The sequence below is a fragment of the Oncorhynchus nerka genome, linkage group LG26 (genome assembly GCF_034236695.1).
Source record: "Oncorhynchus nerka isolate Pitt River linkage group LG26, Oner_Uvic_2.0, whole genome shotgun sequence".
NCBI classification, from domain to species: Eukaryota; Metazoa; Chordata; class Actinopteri; order Salmoniformes; family Salmonidae; genus Oncorhynchus; species Oncorhynchus nerka.
Genome location: NC_088421.1, coordinates 324,759 through 349,208, shown reverse-complemented (window position 1 = coordinate 349,208; position 24,450 = coordinate 324,759). Strand labels below are relative to the sequence as shown.

The 24,450-nt window shown below is 42.0% G+C and overlaps 1 protein-coding gene across 1 annotated transcript in view; it reads right to left on the bottom strand.

Annotated features, from left to right (window-relative positions):
- The window catches only part of LOC115110847 (phospholipid-transporting ATPase IA-like), a 108,607-nt gene that overhangs the window by 66,103 nt on the left and 18,054 nt on the right, over positions 1-24,450 (bottom strand). Inside the window, exons 8-9 of the mRNA XM_029636776.2 lie at positions 13,192-13,364; positions 11,693-11,876 (exon numbers count right to left, since the gene is read on the bottom strand). Coding sequence (XP_029492636.2) covers positions 11,693-11,876; positions 13,192-13,364 — 357 coding nt within the window. The remainder of the gene's footprint in view (positions 1-11,692; positions 11,877-13,191; positions 13,365-24,450) is intronic.

Here is a 24,450-nt window from a genome sequence, read left to right as displayed (position 1 = left end):
AAAGGTTCGGAGTCCTTACTCTATGGAAAGGTTGGAGTCCTTACTCTATGGAAAGGTTGGAGTCCTTACTCTATGGAAAGGTTGGAGTCCTTACTCTATGGAAAGGTTGGAGGCCTCTGTTTTTGTGAAACCTTGTTGTATAGAAGTGAGTTGTTAGTTGAGAAGCAATATTTTGGGGATGAAACCTTCTTGTTGCATAGAAGTGAGTTGCTAGTTGAGGAGTAATTTTTACGCGTGTGGTTAATGTAAGCCTTGTAAGCATTCAACAAACTTTGAGTGAACATAAGTTATGGGTAGCCAGGCCCTACAGAAACAATGTGTTCTAGAAGAGGTTTGTGTCCTTAAAAAGGGCTATGTAGAGAAATAAATAAATATATAAACATAGATATATATATATTATACAACTTTTGATGTTAATGTAATGTCATTGTTAAGTGAGAAAACCACTCTGGAAAAGTGTGGAACAGCTCTTCCAGATGTAAACATGAAACTCACTGGGGCGGCAGGGTAGCCTAGTGGTTAGCGTGTTGGACTAGTAACCGAAAGGTTGCAAGTTCAAGCCCCTGAACAGGCAGTTAACCTACTGTTCCTAGGCTGTCATTGAAAATAAGAATTTGTTCTTAACTGACTAAAGGTAAAAAAAAAAAATCTATACCCATTTCAAAGTAGAAGAGGAGACACGGGTGAAAAAGTCAGACGTGACCTCTCTGTTCCCTCTCCCACTGAATTGGGCAAGGCAGATCAGGTTTCAAGCAACACTGCTTGGTTTAGAGTCAATAGCGTCAATAGATTCTGACAGCAGTGGTGAACAATGTTTTAAGACAAACTTCTAGAGATAGTGATCACACATAAATCAGCATCTCCAAAACAGATGGATGAATGGTTGAAAACCTTTAAGCATCCACGAGACATGGTTATCAGAGTTGTGCAGGTTCCGAGTGAAAACAACAACATTATTTGTTCAGTAAAAATACATGTTATTATTGCGGGATTTCTGGTCACTGGCAAGGAGAATGTTGGAAAAGAAAACTTGATTTTATGAGAAGTGGCCAAGAGAAAAAAGGTCTAAGGGAAAACGTTCCATCTCAGCTGGTGTACGTATGAAATCAGATGGAATATATGTGAACATGATGGTTAACAACTTTGCAGTATATTTTTTTGTAGATATGGGTGTTGAAGTCCCTGTATTGTCCATATCTTATGCAAAACATACTGTATGTCCTCAGTACACGGGCAAGAAGATGAGAGCAACAGGAGTGGGGTGGGGAGAGACAGATATGAAACAGACCAAACCATTATCAATTTCTACTGATCCAATGAAGATTGATACACGAATCTACAGTTCAGAACCGAATCTATAGTTCAGAACCATGCTATTTGGACTACGAAGAAAAATTTGGATATGGAACCAGTGTGCTTGACAGGTACATTATATTTGAGAAAAGCAGGCGTCCACTTTATGAGTGACACAATGTTTTACTACTGCATACAACTCTCTAATGGGGAATAACTCCCAAGGGGCAACATGACGTAGTGCCAGGACAGTGGGTGATGGTCAAAAAATGTGTGATGGTAAAGAAATTGGTGACAGACACATTAGGGCCAAAATGGGAAGGTCCTTATCGAGTTTTGCTCATAACGAGGTCAGCAGTAAATGTTCAGGGAAAATCACAATGGATACATGTCAGTCATTGCAAGGTTGTCCATGTTGATGACAAAGTGGAGCCAGGAGAATAAAGAACTGATTGATTAGCAATTGGGGGCCAAACTTGGGTGAAGAAGCATAGTGAGATGATCAGAACCCGATAAGCTTCTATGTTGTACACCACCATCATCATATTAGGGCTATCTAGGTGAAATGTCCAACGGTTTCCTGAAAATTGGGACACTGGAAAATGTATGTGAAATATCAATCTCTCTTGAAACCAGGACATGTTACTTTCACTTTTTTGTTTCCTACGTTCCAGGTCATGAGAATCTACCATATGAAGCTGCAGAAATATCCCTTGACTGTACCTGAAACGATACAAGATCACCGGTGAAGTGTTCATTAGAGAAGTCCATATCAACCAGTGGAACGGATTAATTCCTCACTACCAGCAGACTGTCAGAACATCATTTCTAATAGTTATCTATGTGGGACTGATACCAGTGTGAATGATTTTGTGAATGATTACCTTGACAATAGGACGATTGAATATTTGCAGACAAGTGAAAGATGTTTAAAATTATTATTATCCTAATACAGGATGTGGGTGGTGTTTCCATTTCTAACACAGAGATGCATCAGCAGGATGAGGGACACTCGGGCGTCAATACGTTTCTAGCTCTTTCTCTACATCATGTCACAGTAGTCAATCAAAGTAGTTGCTGGGTTTGTACGTATGCACCATTCACATCATGGGCAGGTATTCCATTAAGGGTTATTCCTTTGAACCTTTTAACAGAGTGAAATGTTGGGTATATGGAGATGTTAATTGGTATAAGGCGATTGTTTGGACTAATTTAAAGTGAGAATGTTGAGTATCAACATGCGAGAGTACTTAAGTTCTGCAGTACCTTCCTTCACTTGAGATGACCAATAACACTAATCAGCGACCACCTTACCTAGTTATTACACATGCCCCTGTTGGGTGGGTATGTTTTAATAGGTCACTCATTCGGGAATTTGTCTCAACTGCGCCAGGACACGTTTGTCAAAGTAGGACAGAGTAAGTGTGATCAGACAACAGATCCACCTATCTGCCTGTGACGGTACTAAGGTTGAGGAATGTCTCATGTCTGTTGAATTGACTCTCGGTAGTGGCACTATGACTACTTTTTATGCCAATACCTTCGGTAATATCATCAATAATGGTATGATAGCTCCTAATGGGACTTTATCTGTGGATCCTATGCCTATTCCTGGTTACCAAAATTGTGGCAGGGGTTGTGTTATTTGGGATACGTCGTTGTGAATTCTCCTTTTTCACAGCGTCATAAACGTGTGATTACAGAAACGGAGAGATTCTTTGCGATTGTGTTTTCCTCTTACGGTATTTCTAAAATAGCCCGGGAAGTTATTAATATGACTAACTGTTTGGAAGTCGCAGTTAATAGTCCAGTTGAGAGTCTTGAGTTAATCACAGCGGTGATGGTTGCCATTTGAACTGTGGCGACGCAAAATCATTTGGCCCTTGATTAGGTTCCTACAGGTTCCTGTCTGGGTCGGCCTTGTCTCAGGATGGTAAGTTGGTGGTTGAAGATATCTCTCTAGTGGTGTGGGGGCTGTGCTTTGGCAAAGTGGGTGGGGTTATATCCTTCCTGTTTGGCCCTGTCCGGGGGTGTCCTCGGATGGGGCCACAGTGTATCCTGACCCCTCCTGTCTCAGCCTCCAGTATTTATGCTGCAGTAGTTTATGTGTCGGGGGGCTAGGGTCAGTTTGTTATATCTGGAGTACTTGTCCTGTCCTATCCTGTGTCCTGTGTGAATTTAAGTATGCCCTCTCTAATTCTCTCTTTCTTTGTCTCTCTCGGAGGACCGGAGCCCTAGGACCATGCCTCAGGACTACCTGACATGATGACTCCTTGCTGTCCCCAGTCCACCTGGCCGTGCTGCTGCTCCAGTTTCAACTGTTCTGCCTGTGATTATTATTATTTGACCATGCTGGTCCTTTATGAACATTTGAACATCTTGGCCATGTTCTGTTATAATCTCCACCCGGCACAGGCAGAAGAGGACTGGCCACCCCACATAGCCTGGTTCCTCTCTAGGTTTCTTCCTAGGTTTTGGCCTTTCTAGGGAGTTTTTCCTAGCCACCGTGCTTCTACACCTGCATTGCTTGCTGTTTGGGGTTTTAGGCTGGGTTTCTGTACAGCACTTTGAGATATCAGCTGATGTACGAAGGGCTATATAAATACATTTGATTTGATTATCTTCTGTCCGCACAAGGGTTACATGTCCTGTTATTGGTGCTGAACGCTGCACCTGATCATTCTGAAGAAATAACTGACCTACTCTAAAAGATCAGGACTGAGGGCGCTAAATATCATGATTTTACAACCCAGATGATTTAGGCTTAGTCGTGTGGTTGTCTTCCACATTTGGTACATGGGGAAGTTTTTTGGTGGGCATGATACTTCCAATAGTGGGAGTCGTGGTTATTTTTCTTATCCTCATCCAGGTTATCAAGTGTGTTATTGCCCGACGTTTGTGTGCTAAGAATCTGACGGTTACGTGATATAAGATTCATCAAGCGTGTCTTTGTGGAGATGGGTGTCAGTGGTGCCCCACCAGAACGTGGTGGGGGTCATAAAGGTCTTCATCGTCACACCAAGCCTCATGACTGTGGTAACTGTCCTCGGTGCTGTAATGAACCGTGCTCTCTCAGATGTGGTATCACACCTGTTAATACCCCTTTTCTATAACTTTGTGGGAAATCTATGTCTTATTGCAACGGCAAGTAGAATATGCCCTTTGTGTTTTATTGAAATGCAAGGCGTTTAATGTGAACGATTTTATGCTGACTGCTAATGTTTATTATTCTGTCCATTTTTTTCATGTTTTCTAAAAATACATTTGAACTATATTGTTTTTTAAAATGATCTAGGGGGGAATGTAAGAATACTTTTAAGATAAATACACAACGCAGAGATTGAGAGGATGAGAGGACGAGAGTACTACACCAAATATAGTACTAATGGTCAATAGTGAATTGTAAATTATTCACCTACATTACAGGTGAAAAGGTGAAAAACACCTACTCATTCAAGGGTTTTTCTTTATTTGTGCTATTTTCTACATTGTAGAATAATAGTGAAGACATCAAAACTATGAAATAACTATGAAATAACACATCATGTAATCATGTAGTAACAAAAATTGTTAAACAAATCAAAATATATTTTATATTTGAGATTCTTAAAATAGCCACCCTTTGCCTTAATAACAGATTTGCACACTCTTGGCATTCTCTCAACCAGCTTCATGAGGTAGTCACCTGGAATGCATTTCAATTAACAGGTGTGTCTTATTAAAAGGTAATTTGTGGAGAGCACGTGAATCCGTGGAGCTGAGCAGATGTTGACAAACCGAGCTCCTCAAAGTTATCCTATTATTACTTAAATAACAACGCTGAAACAATATTCTAACATCGGCTGTTAAACTGTCAAGTACTTACCTTCCCAAAAGAGCCATGCACCTCCGGCCGAGAGGCAAGAAGGATGACCAAAACTTTGTTGAATCCCAAGATAATGATAACGCCACAGCTAGCAAGATTAGCATTAGCCTTCATAACTCAGAAGACAGTTCCAGACTGTTGCTCTCAGCAGCCTCTTCTGAGCCTGCCGACATGCTTGCTACTCTCCTCCGGGAAATTCAAGATGGTAACAAAGGTCTTTCTCTGACAATTGACAATAAATCAGCTGAACTCCATTCTTCCATTGATGACCTGAAATCTGAATGATCTCCTTTTGAGAAAGACTGAGGCAGAGTTGTGCATTAGCACAGTTGAAGATAGACATGACCAGGTTCTAATACAGCTGCAGAAGGACAATGCCTACCTCAAAAACAAGGTAGACCAGATAGAGAACCAGCACCGAAACCCCGGCCAGATGAGCCCCCATGGGCCATCCTGATCAGGTTCCTCCGTTTCCAGGACAGGGAAAAGATACTGCAACTCGCAAGAGCCAAAGGGGACATCACCATCAAGAGGGTCAGCCTTTTCCCGGGTGTGAGCGCGGATGTCGCAAGCAGTTCAGACCAGCCGCCAAAGCACTGAAGGAGAGGAACATCACCGGCTACCTCATTCAACCTGGACGGATGAAAGTTCAGTACAATGGCCGAAGCCATCTCTTCAACACACCGGGAGAAGTGTTCACTTTTCTCAAAGAACTGAACCGCGTTTGAGTCACGATGGTCTTTCCGTGGGATAAGATGCAGTTTATTGTTTTTTTTCTTATTCGTGCTGTCCTGGGACTGAACTGCTGATGTATTCTTGTCATTTGGATCCGTTTACCCCGCTATGCGGTCGCTACAGCTGATTTGGACATTTTCAACTAACAGTTTTTTTCCTGTGGGGAGTTCTATTACATTTACAGGAGAGTATATCGTGGTTTTGTCAATATCCACTGGGAAAAGCAAATGAGTAGGGTTAGGCCCACTGCTTTTCCCACATTTATGTTCCTCCTCTTCTCCTGAAAAGACACTCAAGCAGCCCTTATTGTGGACAGTAAATATTCAGCCATAGATGTCTATTCACAACATTTGTTTTCAACATAGAGATCTCGTAGGTTTTAGTTTACGCCAAGATTTAGCTAGTAAGAGCAAGATGGAAAGCGAGCAGCAATGTACCTCTACAAGTGTTTTCATGTTTGATTCTTGGGATTGTGGTTTTAGTCCAACGATCCGTGTGGGTGGGGTTTCTGTTTTTTTTCTATGTTTATTGTTGTTTCCTTCCTAAAGAGACACATAGGTCACTTCAGTGTTAAACTAAAGTTGAAACATTACCTGACTATTTACATATGAGGAAGTACCATTCATTATATATTTGAAACCCAACCTATGCTTAATCCACTACGGGTCTTAACAGGCCAATTAAGAGGAAAATAGTCTATACATACCTTAAGAAATTAAAGGCTGACATTGTGTTTTTACAAGAAACACATCTTACAGCCAGTGAACACCAGAAACTAAAGAGGGAATTCGTAGGACAAGTTCTTGCGTCCTCTTTTAACTCCAAAGCAAGAGGAACTGCAATTTTGATCAGTAGACACTTCCCATTCTGTGTCAACAATCATCTCTGATCCCTCTGGCAGGTTTGTTTTGGTGCAGGGTATATGAGTCTTGGACCCTGTTGAATATTTATGCTCCTAACCTCGATGACCATATGTTTATTCAGAATGTCTTCCTTCAGGTTGCTCAAGCACCACCAGGATTGGCTACTGGTTGGAGGAGATTTACATTTTTGTTTAGATACAGTTCTTGATAGGTCCTCTGATAAACCCTCTCTTCTAACCAAAGCCGGCAAGCTCACCATGTCTTCATGAAGGATCTCAATTTACTAGACATCTGGAGACAGATGCACCCACAGGATAGGGACTACTCTTTTTATTCACACCCACACAACACCCACACCCACACACACACCCACACCCACACCCACACACACACACACAGAGATAACTTTTTACTATCGACCCAACTGTTTCATAGAGTGTTAGATATCGATTATCTCCCCAGATTACTGATGTGACCCTTCCCCTCTGATATTATCAATCTCCATTCCTACCAAAGTAAATGGAGCATATAGACGAAGACTAAATTCTACACTCCTGAAGCAACCTGAATTTTGCGCATTCATCAATGAGAGAATCAATATTTTTACTTTGACAAACAAACCCTCTGCTCCTGACAGTTTCATTCTTTGGGATGCATTGAAAGCCTATCTGAGGGGACAGATAATTTCCTATACTAAAGAGAAAACACAGTGCTGAACTGAATGTCCTTGAATCTGAAATCTCTTAGCTAGAGAAAACCTACCAAAGAGGCCTGACTAAAGACCTATACAGGCTTTTGGTAAATAAACAACTGAAATATAATACTCTGAACACATACCAAGCTGAGAGGGCCATCACTAAATCAAAAGAGCATTACTACGGAGCTTGGAGACAAAGCACACAGAAAGCAAGTGGCAACTGAAAGCAGAGGAAAGTAAGAGGACAATTAATCCCATAGAAACTCTTACTAATGAGATATCTTTCAACTCCACTGAAATTAATGATACTTTTAAGAAATATTACAAAGACCTCTACACTTCCCAATCAAGCGATGATCTATTAGAGATCGACTCTTTTCTCTCCTCTCAACCTCCCATGCCTGTCAGAGGAAGACAGAGAGCGCCTGAGGGAACAGTTCTCAGTCCCTGAATTGTTGGAGGCCATTAAATCCTTACATTCTAATAAATCTCCTGGGAAGGATGGCTTCCCTCCAGAGTTATATAAAGAATTTAAGGAGCTGTTGGTACCCTACCGTATGGGGGTACTTAAAAAAGCCAAGGGAGGACACCTGCTTTCCAGAGTCGCTTTCTCAAGCGGTGATTACAGTAAATCACAAGAAAGGGAAAAACCCGCTAAAGTGCACCTCCTATAGACCAATCTCCCTCCTTAACAAAGATTGTAAACTGGTCACCAAGATGCTATCTAAGAGACTGGAGTCATGTCTTGCCCTGTTGGTCAACCCAGATCAGACTAGCTTCATAATTAATAGATTGTACACCAATAATCTCAGAAGGTTCTTTGATATAATTCACCTTGCTAACAAAAACAAATAAGCTAATGTCTCCCTCGACGCTGAAAAGGCCTTTGATTCGGTTGAACGGCCATATCACTTTCGCGTCTTGGAAAAGTTTGGTTTAGGCACTGTGTTTGTAAATTTGATCAAATCACTCTACAAATCTCCTAAAGCTAGGATTGCTACCAACGGGATTACGTCATCCTCTTTCTCTGTCTATAAGGGGAACAGACAAGGTTGCCCAATTAGCCCCCACCTCTCCTCCTTCAACATCAAACCGTTGGCTGAGGCCAATAGAACGTGCCCTGACATACATGGCTTTCAGGTGGGCCCCCATACCCACATTCCCTCTCTCACTTACAGAACCTATTACAGAATTATAGTTCTTTCTCTGAATATAAGGTCAATTTTGATCAAAGCAAATCTTACAGTTATCTGTCTTTGACTATCATACCATCAAGCATAGGTTTCCTTTTAGATGGTCGCCTATGGGCTTCACATATTTGGGCATAATGCTGGATGGTAACCTGAACAACCTCTCAATCTGGCCAGCTTGTTGCAAAAAGTGGAGGGTGACCTGTGTAAATGGATGGACTTGACTCTTGATTACAGTGAAGGGGGCTTAAACCTCCCCAATTTCAGAATGTACTACTGGGCTGCGCAGTCTAGATTTCTGGCTCAGAGGTTTGACAATGGCCCTTCTCCCTCATGGTTGAACATTGAAAAGTTTGAGGTAGATGAGGACACTGGGGAAGAATTGATTTAGAAATGGGACAGGAAATCTATAAAAACCATCACAGACATCCCTTAAATTATACATTCTGTCCTGGCATGGTGGAAACTGCATGAGCTATTCAGACGAGAGGGATTTCTTTCCCCCAACCCCCCCTCTGAAACAATAGATTGATTCCAGAAGTTTACATACACTAAGTTGACTGTGCCTTTAAACAGCTTGGAAAATTCCAGAAAATTATGTCATGGCTTTAGAAGCTTCTGATAGGCTAATGGACAAAATTTCTGTCAATTGGAGGTGTACCTGTGGATGTATTTCAAGGCCTACCTTCAAACTCAGTGCCTCAATGCTTGTCATCGTGGGAAAATAAAAAGAAATCAGCCAAGACCTCAGAACAAAAAATTTAGACCTCCACAAGTCGGAAGCTTACATACACAAAATACATTTAAACTCAGTTTAAGCTCAGTTTTTCACAATTTCTGACATTTAATCCTTGTAAAAAGACCCAGTTAGGATCACCACTTTATTTTAAGAATGTGAAATGTCAGAATAATAGTAGAGAGAATGATTTATTTAAGCTTTTATTTATTTCATCACATTCCCAGTGGGTCAGAAGTTTACATATATTCAATTAGTATTTTGTAGCATTGCCTTTAAATTGTTTAACTTGGGTCAAACGTTTCGGGTAGCCTTCCACAAGCTTCCCACAACAAGTTGAGTGAGTTTTGGCCAATTCCTCCTGACAGAGCTGGTGTAACTGAATCAGGTTTGTAGGCCTTCTTGCTCGCACACGCTTTTTCAGTTTTACCCACAAATGTTCTATAGGATTAAGGTTAGGGCTTTGTGATGGCCACTCCAATACCTTGATTTTGTTGTCCTTAAGCTATTTTGCCACAACTTTGAATGTAGGCTTGGGGTCATTGTCCATTTGGAAGACATATTTGCAACCAAGCTTTAAGAATATATCCACGTAATGTTCAATTCTCATGATGCCATTGATTCTACGAAGTGCGCCATTCCCTCCTGCAGCAAAGCACCCCCACAACATGATGCTGCCACCTCCGTGTTTCACGGTTGGGACGGTGTTCTTTGGCTTGCAAGCCTCCCACTTTTTCCTCCAAACATAACGATGGTCATTATGGCCAAACAGTTCTATTTTTGTTTCATCAGAACAGAGGACATTTCTCCAAAAAAGTACAATCTCTGTCCCCATGTGCAGTTGCAAACCGTAGTCTGGCCTTTTTATGGCGGTTTTGGAGCAGTGGCTTCTTCCTTGCTGAGCGGCCTTTCAGGTTATGTCGATATAGGACTCGTTTTACTGTGGATATAGATACTTTTGTACCTGTTTCCTCCAGCATCTCCACAAGGTCCTTTGCTTTTGTTCCGGGATTGATTTGCACTTTCCGCACCAAAGTACTTTTATCTCTAGGAGACAGAACGCGTCTCCTTCCTGAGTGGTATGACCGCTGCGTGGACAGGGCTAAGGTTAGCTGATGACCGCTAACAGTGGCTAACTGACTACTAGCTAGCAGCTAGTTATCTGGCTAGCTTCTGTTGGGGGTTCCGGGTCTAAAGTATAAAAAATAGCAGATCCATACCACATTGGGTGAGGCAGGTTGTATGAGAGTATGTTGAAATTTAGGTTAAAAATATACAAAGTATATACGAAGAAAAAAAAAGATATATACACTGGACACAACAAGACAAAGAAGTCTTAACTGCTACGCCATCTTGGGTTTTTATAAGATAAAATAAGCAAAGGGAAACGACAGTCCATCAGGCCTTCATGGTCGAATTGCTGCAAAGAAACCACTACTAAAGGACACCAATAATAAGAAGAGACTTGCTTGTGCAAAGAAACACGAGCAATGGACATTTGACCGGTGGAAATCTTTCCTTTGGTCTGGAGTCCAAATTGGAGATTTTTGGTTCCAACCGCCGTGTCTTTGTGAGACGTGGAATGGGTAAACTGATGATCTCCGCATGTGTATTTCCCACTGTAAAGCATGGAGGAGGTGTTTATGGTGTGGGGGTGTTTTGCTGGTGACACTGTCTGTGATTTATTTAGAATTCAAGGCACACTTAGCCAGCATTCTGCAGCGATACGCAATCCCATCTGGTTTGGGCTAGGTGGAACTATCATTTGTTTTTCAACAGGAAAATGACCCAACACACCTCCATGCTGGAGTGCTGCATCAGATGACCTGGCCTCCACAATCATCTGACCTCAACCAAGTTAAGATGATTTGGGATGAATCGGACCGCAGAGTGAAGGAAAAGCAGCCAACAAGTGCTCAGCATATGTGGGAACTCCTTAAAGACAGTTGCAAAAGCATTCCAAGTGAAGCTGGTTGAGAGAATGCCAAGAGTTTGCAAAGCTGTCATCAAGGCAAAGGGTGGCTATTTGAATCTCAAAAATAAAATATATTTTGATTTGTTTAACACTTTTTTGTTTACAACATGATTCCATATCTGTTATTTCATAGTTATTCTACAATGTAGAAAATAGGAAAAATAAAGAAAAACCCTTCAATGAGTCGATTTTCTAAAACTTTTGACTGGTAGTGTATGGGAGTAAGGAGTTGCTCCTAGATGGGGTCAGTTTGACATTTTCCCCACTAATGGTTAAGGTTAGAGGGGAATCTGATCTTATATCTGTACCTAGGGGAAACTTCACTCCGGAACCCTCACCTGTGCGATGGAGAAGTCGGAGGAGTTGGCGGCCTGCAGGCCCTCGTTGCCCGAGATGCCCACGCCCACGTGAGCCGTCTGGATCATGCCCACGTCGTTGGCACCGTCACCAATGGCCAGCGTGATCACCTTCACCTGCTTCTTTACCATCTCCACCACCTCCGACTTCTGCAGCGGGGACACCCTACAGGAGAGTAGAAAGTGATGCAGGACATTAGAATGAGATACGTTAAGATATGCTTGATTTTTCATGGAAAGTCCACAATACACATTTCAAACTTCAGACTTTCAGCCATTTCTCAGAATATAACCAATCTAAGCTAGGTGCAGACATATAGACAATGCTGATTAATTTTAAAAAATGCATTCTGTAGAGTTCCAAGCACATAGTGAGGAAATCATTCTAAAAAAAAATTAAAAGTGAGTTGCAAGGTGGGTTGGTGCCAAGACAACTAACAACAAAACACGAGGCCAAGGTTGTACTTTGTGACGACCTCTTTTACAACAATATTGCTTTAGATATTAGACAAGCAATTTGTTATTTTATGGATGATAATTCTCAACGACAGATGTTTTCCTTCTCCCTGTCTACTGACCTCCCCAACCCTGACCTCTGCCTGACTGACTGACCTCCCTGGCTGCCTGCACCTGTAAAGCCACTCGTCATGTGATGGATCTGCCACTTCCTGTGGCCCTTCTTTTACGAGTTATCCAACGTTAACCCCTGAAATGACAGCCTGAGTCTTATAGGCTCCTGGCGCTCCAAGCTTTTTTCTGCGTCTGCCCGGGTCTAAGACATGGTATGCGTACAAAATGGCACCCTATTCCCTATATAGTACACTACATTTGACCTGGGCTCTATATAGGGAATAGGGTGCCACTTGTGATGCACCCCATGATCTACAGCTACAGTACAAAAACTTTCAAGAGAAGGTGTTGTAAACTGGATGTTGTGGTTAGGGTCTCCTGACCACTTAAGTACTTCCTTTTATTTATGTGGCCAGTGCATCACACCGCACCTTCGTAATTATAGCGTTGCAATTTTTTATTTGACTACAGCAAACTACACACTAAATGATTACCTTTCAGGTCCAATGCACTTGCCTTTGAATGCGCAGGTTTGTCCTGATTTGCTGTTATGGTACATTAGGCAAAAATTCTTGATACACATGGGAAACTTTTGAGCGTGAAAAACCCATTAGTTTTGCAGTTCTTGACACAAATTGGTGCGCAAGGCACCTACTACAAATACCCTGTTCAAAGGCACGTATATTTTGTTTTGCCCATTCACCCTCTGAATGGCATACATACACAATCGAAGTCTCAATTGTCTAAAGCTTAAAAATCCTTCTTAACCTGTCTCCTCCTCTTTATCTACACTGATTGAAGTGGATTTAGGGTTTCACCTGGATTCACTTGGTCAGTCTGTTATGGAAAGAGCAGGTGTTCTTAATATTTGTATACTCAGTGTAACACTGTTTTCGGTGAGTGGGCCTTACCTGCAGCATATCACTGCTTTACAGGACAAGGCAAGGTCTAGTAAGTACTGCCGTGCTCCAAACGTAAGGGCGTATTTGAGAGTCTTTCCGTCGATGATGAGGGCAAAATCGTTCTCCTTGTGAAGGGCGTCTCCCAGCATTCCACAGTGGTGGCTGAGGGTCTCCCTTGTTGCCTGTAAAGACACACATTTTCTCATCATTAGGACTACCATATCTAAACAGAACACATTCTACAAATGGCAGTGAAGTAAAGTAAATATAGTTGAGGTTTTCAATGCAATGTTTTTGAGACAACATGGCAACCTATTCTCCTATTTTTACAGTGCAAAAAAAATATGACAAGTATCATCTTTACATATGGTAAAGATTATTCAGGCTTGCCAAGACAATGTATGTTTGTTACAGATGATAGAACATCATGCAATGATAGAACATAAGAAAATAACACAAAAATACACAAGGCTCGGTCCATTAGAAACGGTTTGATGATTCATTTGGAAAAACATACCTTCACATGGTATCGGGCATTAATAACAAAGTGTTTCTATTCTCTCGTTGTGCAGTTCCATAATTTAGTTCTCAGCAACCAAGTACCCTACAGTTAGCTGTCTGGGTTTACGAGCCAATTTTCAGGAATGTCCCGAGCCATCTGAATTTGTTCAAACTGAAAGCCAGGAATATTTCCATATACTGACTAAACCTGGACTATTTTAAATCCCCGCTGACTTGAATACTATGGATACTTCACATGAACCCTCTATTGTTTCAAACTCTGAGAATTACTCTTCAAATGGCAAATAGGGCCTTAAAGAGGAGACTGTTATTCTAAGGGTTAGGGTGTACTGGCGGATGGGTCATGTTTGGCTTGGGAATGCACTGAACCTCAATATAATTTCCCCCATAAAAAGCCACGTGATTCCCCGGATCATCTGCTGGAGCGATAAGCGGGGCTAGTAAAAGTATCGGCTCCCGTGAGGACAGACACCCTAGACGTATGTCATTGGGATTCGTCATCCTTTGCGTTTCATGTTGAAAACCAAGAAGACGTACAGGTCACACAAAGCATCCCTGCTAGATACGATTTCCACAGATCTCAGTTCAGCGCTGTGCTGGAGAGCCCTATCGAAAGTCCATAGTCTTTCAAGCGTCCTCGGAGGCTCCATCTTCTATAAGTCCCTAAATCAATGAGGGTGGTTAAAAATATACGCCCTTGCTTTCTCCACTCTCCGTTCTCTTACTAAGCTGCCATATAGCAGCTGTCCTCCATGTTTTACATGTCTATTGGACAGAATATTCAGACGCCTGGCCAAGAGACGATTACTCAAATCACAAACCGAGCAAAACGTTTGGGACGTGAATGGATGTATTCTCGGGTTGTGTTTGTGATATAGTGATACAATGACAAGCGATGTTGAAATTCCATAAATGGCCAGTAAGATTAAGTGCCATCTAATAGGAGCGGCTGCACTCAGGAAAGCCCAGGATGGAGATGGACATACTGTAGTCACGGTAACATCATCTGTGCATCTGGAGAGAAAACCAATCAAGGATCCATTTCCAAGAGAGACCGGAACAGCTATGGATGTGCTTATAAAAGAGGGTTGTGAGGGTTCTGAGGATTGCGAGCATGTGGTCCTGGGGCCAAGGGCTTGGTTAATGGAAATAAGATATTAGACTACTTGAAACAACATGGATGAAATGTGATCGCAGCTCTGGTAATATTTATTTGTGCAGTAGGATACATAACATCTTCTAGAGTATGTGGCTGTGCATACATTACTACAGGAGAGGTCACACATGCCCCAGACAGAGTAAATCTTTAGGTTTCGAATTGGGATTGGAGACAGACATGCTGCTCTCAGACCACACTAATCAATGACATGGGTATAATTGGTTATAAATTGTCCATCAATTTCTGCTGCTGTTGTTGTCTGGCGAGGAATTGGTGACTGAGATGTATCCTTGTGATGGTAGTTATTGAATTAAAAAAATAAATAACAATATTTGTGAGCAGTGGTCATCAATATTTGGTCAAGTTGGATTACTACATAGATGCCTATAATAGAATTTTGAATGACAGACTTTACCACTCTCTGAAAAGGACCTTCTACATGTTTTAACCAAGCTAAGGAATTCAGCAACATGATGTGCAGCGATAACTCTGGTTTTAATTTTTCACCTGTATTTAACCAGGTAGGCTAGTTGAGAACAAGTTCTCATTTGCAACTGCCACCTGGCCAAGATAAAGCATAGCAGTGTGAACAGACAACACAGAGTTACACATGGAGTAAACAATTAACAAGTCAATAATACAGTAGAAAAAAGGAGAGTCTATATACATTGTGTGCAAAAGGCATGAGGAGGTAGGCGAATAATTACAATTTTGCAGATTAACACTGGAGTGATAAATGATCAGATGGTCATGTACAGGTAGAGATATTGGTGTGCAAAAGAGCATAAAATAAAGTGCAAAAGAGCATAAAATAAAATAAATAAAAACAGTATGGGGATGAGGTAGGTAAAAATGGGTGGGCTATTTACCGATAGACTATGTACAGCGGCAGCGATCGGTTAGCTGCTCAGATAGCAGATGTTTGAAGTTGGTGAGGGAGATAAAAGTCTCCAACTTCAGCGATTTTTGCAATTCGTTCCAGTCACAGGCAGCAGAGAACTGGAACGAAAGGCGGCCAAATGAGGTGTTGGCTTTAGGGATGATCAGTGAGATGAGATACACCTGCTGGAGCGCGTGTTACGGGTGGGTGTTGCCATCGTGACCAGTGAACTGAGATAAGGCGGAGCTTTACCTAGCATGGACTTGTAGATGACCTGGAGCCAGTGGGTCTGGCGACGAATATGTAGCGAGGGCCAGCCGACTAGAGCATACAGGTCGCAGTGGTGGGTGGAATAAGGTGCTTTAGTGACAAAACGGATGGCACTGTGATAAACTGCATCCAGTTTGCTGAGTAGAGTGTTGGAAGCAATTTTGTAGATGACATCGCCGAAGTCGAGGATCGGTAGGATAGTCAGTTTTACTAGGGTAAGTTGATATGAGTCTGGAAGGAGAGTTTACAGTCTAACCAGACACCTAGGTACTTATAGATGTCCACATATTCAAGGTCGGAAACATCCAGGGTGGTGATGCTGGTCAGGCGTGCGGGTGGTGATGCTGGTCAGGCGTGCAGGTTCTTGCCAACATGTCATTTAAAACTTTACACCAGCTGTGGTTACTATGTAAAGACATCGAGAGTATTAAAAAGAGCGAGGATAGTGATATGAAGTTCAATAATAGTCCTGTATGACTAACAGCCCATAACTAAGAAGTGACTCAAACGATTGTAAAGGTAAACATAAAGAAGGGCGGAAAGTCACCCCGTTTGCCCATAGGAGTCGCAGACTCCGGCAGACTCAGGTGTGGTCTGAAGAGTGAGGTAAGGTTGAGACTCACAAGTATTTGCATCTGGGCTTGTGTGAGAGCGAGCGTATCAGCTGGGTTACAAGACCTACGTGGGCCCTTCCACCCAAAGGTATCGTCACCTCCACCCGAAGATGGTCACACCCAACACATTGAACAGATGGCCCGGCCGGGTGTGACTATAATGAAATGCAGGGGTGACCTAGTGGTCATGAATGAGGCTTGGGAGGGGTCAGGTGAGGAGGGTTAGATACCTAAGGGCATGAACGGGACCATGCAACCCTCTCCTGGCATAACAAAGCTTGAAACCAAAGCTTGAAGGACAATATTTTAAGAGAAGGGCCTCAAGTTTCACAGAGAGAGAGAGAGAGAGAGAGAGGGAAAGAGATGAAGAGAGAGATTGAAGCTAAAGAGGGAGAGAAATTGAATGAGAGGAGGCAGGGAGGGAGGGAGGAATGCAGCTGTGAGGACTTCTCCACATGAGCATGGTAAATCCCTGATGGGGGCCATAAAACAGCATGCGGGCTGGCAAGCAATGTGTGTGTGTGTGTGTGTGTTACACACAAGAGTAAGAATAGACTCACATTTGACATATGTGTCCAACCCTGGAACCAAAAGCAGTGATTCCTCACAGGGTGAACTGGCACCACACTTGTGTGAAAGCAGGGAACACTAATGTATGGAAGTGTGTGCAGTGGACCAACTTTGTACGTCTGGGTGCATGTCTGGGAATGTTTGGGTACAAGCGGTTTATCACGATAACCTCTATCAAGCAGTGCAGCCATTTGCTCAAGTAGGGTCCCCATTTCCACCGAGGTATTTTAGTGCTAATGCTATGTCTCCTCCTAAAGCCTCTTTGTTATGGCTAGACTGACCAGTTAACGTATGTGACTCAGTTGTGTTTGGTTTAGGAGTGGCTAGATGGCATCCATTCAAAAAAACATGCGAGATTCCATCAAGATTTTGTGATCCATTGTTGATGTAAGTCTTGAGTAATGTAGCGAACAGGACATGACACACTTGACAGGGATTCCGAGGAGGCGGACGTGTCTCCATTAGTCTCATACAGTTCTATACAACCCTGGACACACCCAAAGAGGGGCATACACCGATAAATAGAACAGACATATTATGCACATCAGTGCACACCAACATCCACAACCCACGTGCGTTCATGCACGTACACAGGCAAACACATACACTTCCCAGTCAGTCTGCTGCCTCCAGGCCCAGAGTTCAGTCACGGCAGCTCCACCTGTCAGTGAGCATCAAGCAGAGCAGTCAATGATGTCTGAGAAAACAATGAGCCTCACACACATTCTCCTCTACCCTTCTGGTTTTGACCCCTGACCTCTCTCCACACAGAACACTTCAGATAGGCTTGACTCAAGCTTTGATTCAGTTGACTCATTTATGGCCCAGTTCAAAGTGGAGATAAGGTTGTGCAACTCAGACTTTTGCATAAATCATTCATTTAAATCAATGTGATATTTGCGAAAAAGTTCAAGTGGATCTCAAGTCAGAAGAACACCCTTAGTTTTAGAAGAGTGTGAGAAAGACTGTGATTGTGTATAGCAGTTAGGGTTTCCGTCAGGAACATTTGGCGCTTGACAAGTGACCAGGAATATTAATTTATTGGACATGTCAGACATTTACCGGTCATCCATATGCATTGGGTGCGTAACCCATTAGGCCATCTATCCACGCAGCCAGCACAATCAATAAACAAGGGATATTGGCTAACTGAGTCACATTTACATGTCCTTCAAAAGCCTACAACTAATTACAAAAACATTATTCCTTGTATTTCAAACTGGAGCATATGCAAAACCATATAGCCTATTGTTTTATTCGTTTTTACTTTCCTAAAACAATAATTGTCCAACTTAAGGTGTAGCTGTCAGAGATTTGAGGACTAAATGCATACGGACATTGCCTATTGGCCTAGGCATCCACTGTATTATATTAATATAAATATATACTGCATATAAAAGGAAGAGAAGCTTAGGCCTATAGCCCCAGAGAGAGGAAGCGATAAGAGATATGCCGGCGGCATGCTGCGACACCAGCATACATTTCTTTATACTTCTCAGATAGGCTACTGCGTCTGCTATACAGATATAGGTGTACAGAAGGAGGCGAATTCGTTCATTTTCATTTAGAATCTAAAAGATAAGCATTATATTGTTAGATTATAGGAGTAACTCTGGTAGACCTAAAACATTCTTCCTCATCTCAAGATCAACTGTCAGAGTCAATTGGAGTACCGGTGCACACTGCCTTCATATCATAGGCCACACCACACCTTCACAAAAATTCTAAACTTTGTTTATTAAAATTGTTTATAGGGAAAATACAATCAGGATATTATATTGCGGCAAACACAACATTACAGTTGGAACTTAATTTGGCTAAAGAAAATGGCTCATTAGAATGAAACAAAACACTTGTGAACTGGTTTAAACATTCACAAAAGTTTTGAACAGGCTATATTGCATCAATTACCAAGAAAGGCTAATGCCTATCGTACCCAACAAATGACAGCAATAGGCTAATGACATTTATTTTACAATAGGCCTACCTAACCTATCTTAAACTAAATACGGACCACACAATTAAGACAGATCGAACGTAATTTAGCCAATGAAAATGTCTCAACAGAATGAAACAAAACACATTTAGCATATTTGTGACCCGTTTCACTAATTGACAGGAGAGCCGTTTGAACTTAAACTTTTTTTTTTATCAAATGTTTTTGTTACAGAAATGGCTTATTGAACATGTAAACTTTTCATGTGCCTTAATAACAAACTTCCATGCCCTCTGTAAATACAAATAAAATGGTTACATTTCAAGCCTAGAATGGTTTAGCCACAGAAAAAGTCAGAAACCTTCCCGCTAGCCATGATTGGCTGAGATAATGAGTGGGGTGGACATGCCGAGATATAAAATAAAATACCATTTTATTGGTTACATACACGTGTTTGGCAGATGTTATTACGAGTGTAGTGAAATGCTTGTTCTTCTAGTTCCGACATTGCAGCGAATATCCAACAAGTAATATCTAACAATTTCTCAACAAATAACATAACACACACATATCTAAGTAAAGGAATGGAATAAGAATATATAAATGTATGGATGAGCAATTTAGAGTGGCATAGACTAAGATGCAATAGATAGTATAGCCCAACAGGATTCTCTCAATTGTGCATCTATAAATGTTTGTGAGGGTTTTAGGTGCCAAGACACATTTCTTCAGCCTCCTGAGGTTGAAGAGGTGCTGTTGCGCCTTATTCACCACACCCTCTGTGTGGGTGGACCATTTCAGTTTGCCAGTGATATGTATGCCAAGGAACTTAAAACTTTCCACCTTCTCTTTCCACCTTTCCCTCTGCTGTTTCCTGAAGTCCACAATCCTCTCCTTTATTTTGTTGACGTTGAGTTCCTGACACAACACTCTCAGAGCCCTCACCTCCTCCCTGTAGGCTTTCTCGTCGTGGTTGGTAATCAAGCATACTACTGCTGTGTTGTCTGCAAACTTGATGATTGAGTTGGAGACATGCATGGCCACACAGTCATGGGTGAACAGGGAGTACAGGAGGGGGCTGAGCACGCACCCTTGTGGGGCCCCAGTGTTAAGGATCAGCGAAGAGGAGATGTTGATTCCTACCTTCACCACCTGGGGGCGGCCTGTCAGGAATTTCAGTATCCAATTGCACAGGGCTGGGTTCAGGCACAGGGCCTTGAGCTTAATGATGAGCTTGGAGGGTACAATGGTGTTGAATGCTGAGCTAAAGTCAATGAACAGCTTTCTTACATAGGTATTCCTCTTGACCAGATGGAATAGGGCAGTGTGCAGTGTGATGGCGATTGCACATCAGCCAGCTGGCCTGTGCATGCTCTGGGGACGCGGCTAGGGATGCCGTCTGGGCCGACAGCCTTGCGAGGGTAAACACGTTTAAATGTCTTACTCACGTTGGCCACGAAGAAGGAGAGCCCAAGGTCCTTTGTAGCTGGCCGTGTCGGTGGCACTGTGTTACCGTCAAAGCGGGCAAAGAACGTGTCTAGCATGTCTGGAAGCAAGACGGTGTCCGCGACATGGCTGGTTTTCCTTTCGTATTCCGTGATTGTCTGTAGACCCAGCCACATATGTCTTGTGTCTGAACAAATTCTTATTTTACAATGACAACCTACCCTGGCCAAACACTCCCCTAACCCGGATGACGCTGGGCCAATTGTGCACCGCTCTATGGGACTCCCGATCACGGCCGATTGTGATACAGCCCGGGATCGAACCAGAGTCTGTAGTGACGCCTCTAGCACTGAGATGCAGTGCCTTAAGACAGCTGCGCCACTTGTTCAACTATTTATAGCCTAATGTTAGCTAGCCAACATCGAACCTGGTTGGTTAGCTACCTAAAGATTCATGCAGGGTAGTAATGTCATAAATTGGGATTATGGTTCATTGTTAACCCAGATAGCTAGCTAGCTACATGTCTTAACAAAAGACTCTCGTGTGCGAGAGCACAGAATAACTGATGAATTTACGAATGCTCAACACCCGTTGAATATGGCCGGTGTCAGTAAACCTTGACAAAAAAGCGTAATTCAATTGTTGCCAGCACCACAGTTACAGTCACCAACGCTCTGAATACTGCCTAACCAGCTCTGCTAGGGAGAATAAAATGGTCAGAGTGGGGTGTTCTCTCATTATGTGTCTGAAAGTAGCTAGCAAGCTAGCCAATGTTAGCCAGTTAGCTTGGGTGTTTGACTGCTGTTGTGAGGTCAGAATGTTTGGATCAACCCTTCATATTGGGCCAGAGCGTCCAGTGTGGGCTCTGAATTTACGAACGAACAATCTGACAGCACAGTTGCAGTCACCAACGATCTGGATAACAGCCTAATGAGCCATGTTAGGGCGAGTAATGTTCAGTGAGCTGTTCTCTCATTTGTGTCTGGAAGTAGCTAGCAAGTTAGCTTGCGTGCTTGACCGCTTTAAAAAATATATATTATTATGAACAAAACAAATACAAAATCATAAATATACAAACAAGAGTACATAAACCTAACCTATTCAATTTGTCAAAAAGTAGCATGTACGTATTGCTTTTTTGTTTTTACACTTACTGATAATTTCAAAATAATATTTAAATTCTACCTTAAACAATGTGAAGAGGGGTTTGTTTTCCACCCACTTAATTTTATGGATAAAGAATCTGCCATAAAAAATAAAAAAATTAACAATGAAAGTTAAATCAGGGTCCATATAACATAATTTCAGAGTCTTTCAAGTTAACATTAATAGTAGTTACTTTTGAAATAAAATCTAACTCACTCCAAAATCTTCTGACATAAGAACAATAAATGGTCAAGAGTCTCTGGGTCACAACCACAAAATACACATTTGTTATCAATAGCTATTTTGAATCTGTGCATAATGAAGATCTTTACAGGGGTGCTTGACTGCTCCTGTTAGTACAGAATTCTCAGATCAACCCTTAAAGAGATGGGTGGGGTAAAAGCTTAAGAGGATGTGAACGATGCTGAATGGGTGTAGACAAAGAAGGGCTCTCCAGTATTAGTACCAAAACATTCAAAGGCCATTGTCTCAAAAGTCAGTTTACAAGTTCATCAATGTTCAAAGCAAAATTACTTTCACTTTGTTCCTCAACTGTAGTGTGTGATATACCATTTTGTAGCTCTGAGTCTAGACTTTTATCCAATGTAAAAAAACACAATTTCAAATGTTGCTACATAAGACCGATTTGAGCCGGTCGGTCACATTTAAAGAACTGGTTTGGATTAATAAATAGGCCTACAATAACAACAACGATATACATTAATAATAGGGAGTTGCTCCTAATCGTGACCGGTATTATATTCCTGAGGCTCCGTATCCGTGAGTACGCAAATTCTCGCAATACTTCAAGGTATTTTGACACTTCACAAATTTTCTCATGCCAAAACCGGATTATATACATACCAGTATTTATAGTGAATCAGAGTTAAATTCCAAAAAGATGTTATTCAATATCACTAAGCAAAAAACAAACAACCAAAACACCAATAGCCACTACAATGTCGAAACATGATTTTGTCATGAGTTTAGTACCATTTGCTTGATTTTGCGGATCCACGACTATGGTTTATTGACATTAGCATGCTGGCGACGCTAGTCAGCATTGGCTGCTACATGATAATCAGCTTGCGTTAGCTAGCCAGCGTTAGCTACCTAACTAGCCAGCCTAGCAAGCTCTAGTCTAATGGAAACCGATGCAAACCATGCTGGCTAATAGCTAGCTAGATGACCAGTGGTGACAGTGAGACCCCTATAAGATTCAAGGCTTTAATATTAATATTTGGTATTTTTGGGGAATTTTATTAGGATACTCATTAGCTGCAGCTACTCTTCCTGGGGTCCACACAGAACATGAAATATGACATAAAACTGAACATTAATAGACAAGAACAGTTCAAGGACCGAACTATACTGAACAAAATAAACACAACATGCAACAATTTCAATGATTTTACTGAGCTACAGTTCCGTTAAGGAAATCAGTCAATTGTAATAAATTAATTAGGCCCTAATCTATAGATTTCACATTTACATTTACATTTAAGTCATTTAGCAGACGCTCTTATCCAGAGCGACTTACAAATTGGTGCATTCACCTTATGACATCCAGTGGAACAGCCACTTTACAATAGTGCATCTAAATCTTTTAAGGGGGGTGAGAAGGATTACTTTATCCTATCCTAGGTATTCCTTAAAGAGGTGGGGTTTCAGGTGTCTCCGGAAGGTGGTGATTGACTCCGCTGTCCTGGCATCGTGAGGGAGTTTGTTCCACCATTGGGGGGCCAGAGCAGCGAACAGTTTTGACTGGGCTGAGCGGGAACTGTACATGACTGTGCAGGGGAGCATCCATGGGTGGGCCTGGGAGGGCATAGACTCACCCACTTGGGAGCCAGGGCCACCCATTTTGTGAACAGGCCCAGCCAATCAGAATTAATTTCCCCCACAAAAGAGCTTTATTACAGACAGAAATACTCCTCAGTTTCATCATCTGTCAGGGTGGCTTGTCTCAGATGATCACACAGGTGAAGAAGCCGGATGTGGAGGTCCTGAGCTGGCATGGTTACACGTGGTCTGCGGTTGTGAGGCCAGTTGAACTTACTGCCAAATTCTCTAAAATGACGTTGGAGACGGCTTATGGTAGAGAAATGAACATTCAATTCTCTTACAACAGCTCTGGTGGACATTCCTGCAGTCAGCATGCCAATTGTACGCTCCCTCAAAAGTTGACACATCTGTGGCATTGTGTTGTGTGACAAAACTGCACATTTCAGAGTGCCTTTTATTGTCCCCAGTACAAGGTGCACCTGTGTAATGATCATGCTATTTAATCTGCTTCTTGATATGTCACACCTGTCAGGTGGATGGATTATCTTGACCAAGGAGAAATGCTCACTAACAAGGATGTAAACAAATTGGTGTACACAATTTTAGAGAAATATGTTTTTTGTGCATATGGAACATTTCTGGGATCTTTTATTTCAGCTCATGAAAAACAAGGAATTAACACTTTACATGTTGCATTTATATTTTTGTTCAGTGTAACTTTCATTTTACTTAAATGAAAAAGGCGTTCATCTTTGAAATAAACAGTAGCCTAGGCAAAGCCTCCTCTCTCGCTTTCTCCCCGGACAATTCAGCTGGCTATAATTTTACTTACCGGCTTTTCATTTATTTTATCAGCCAAAAGCAGCCAATTACCAGCTAATGGAAACCCTGATAGCTGTGAGCACAACCCTAGGCTCCTTCGCACCGTGTTCAACTCTCT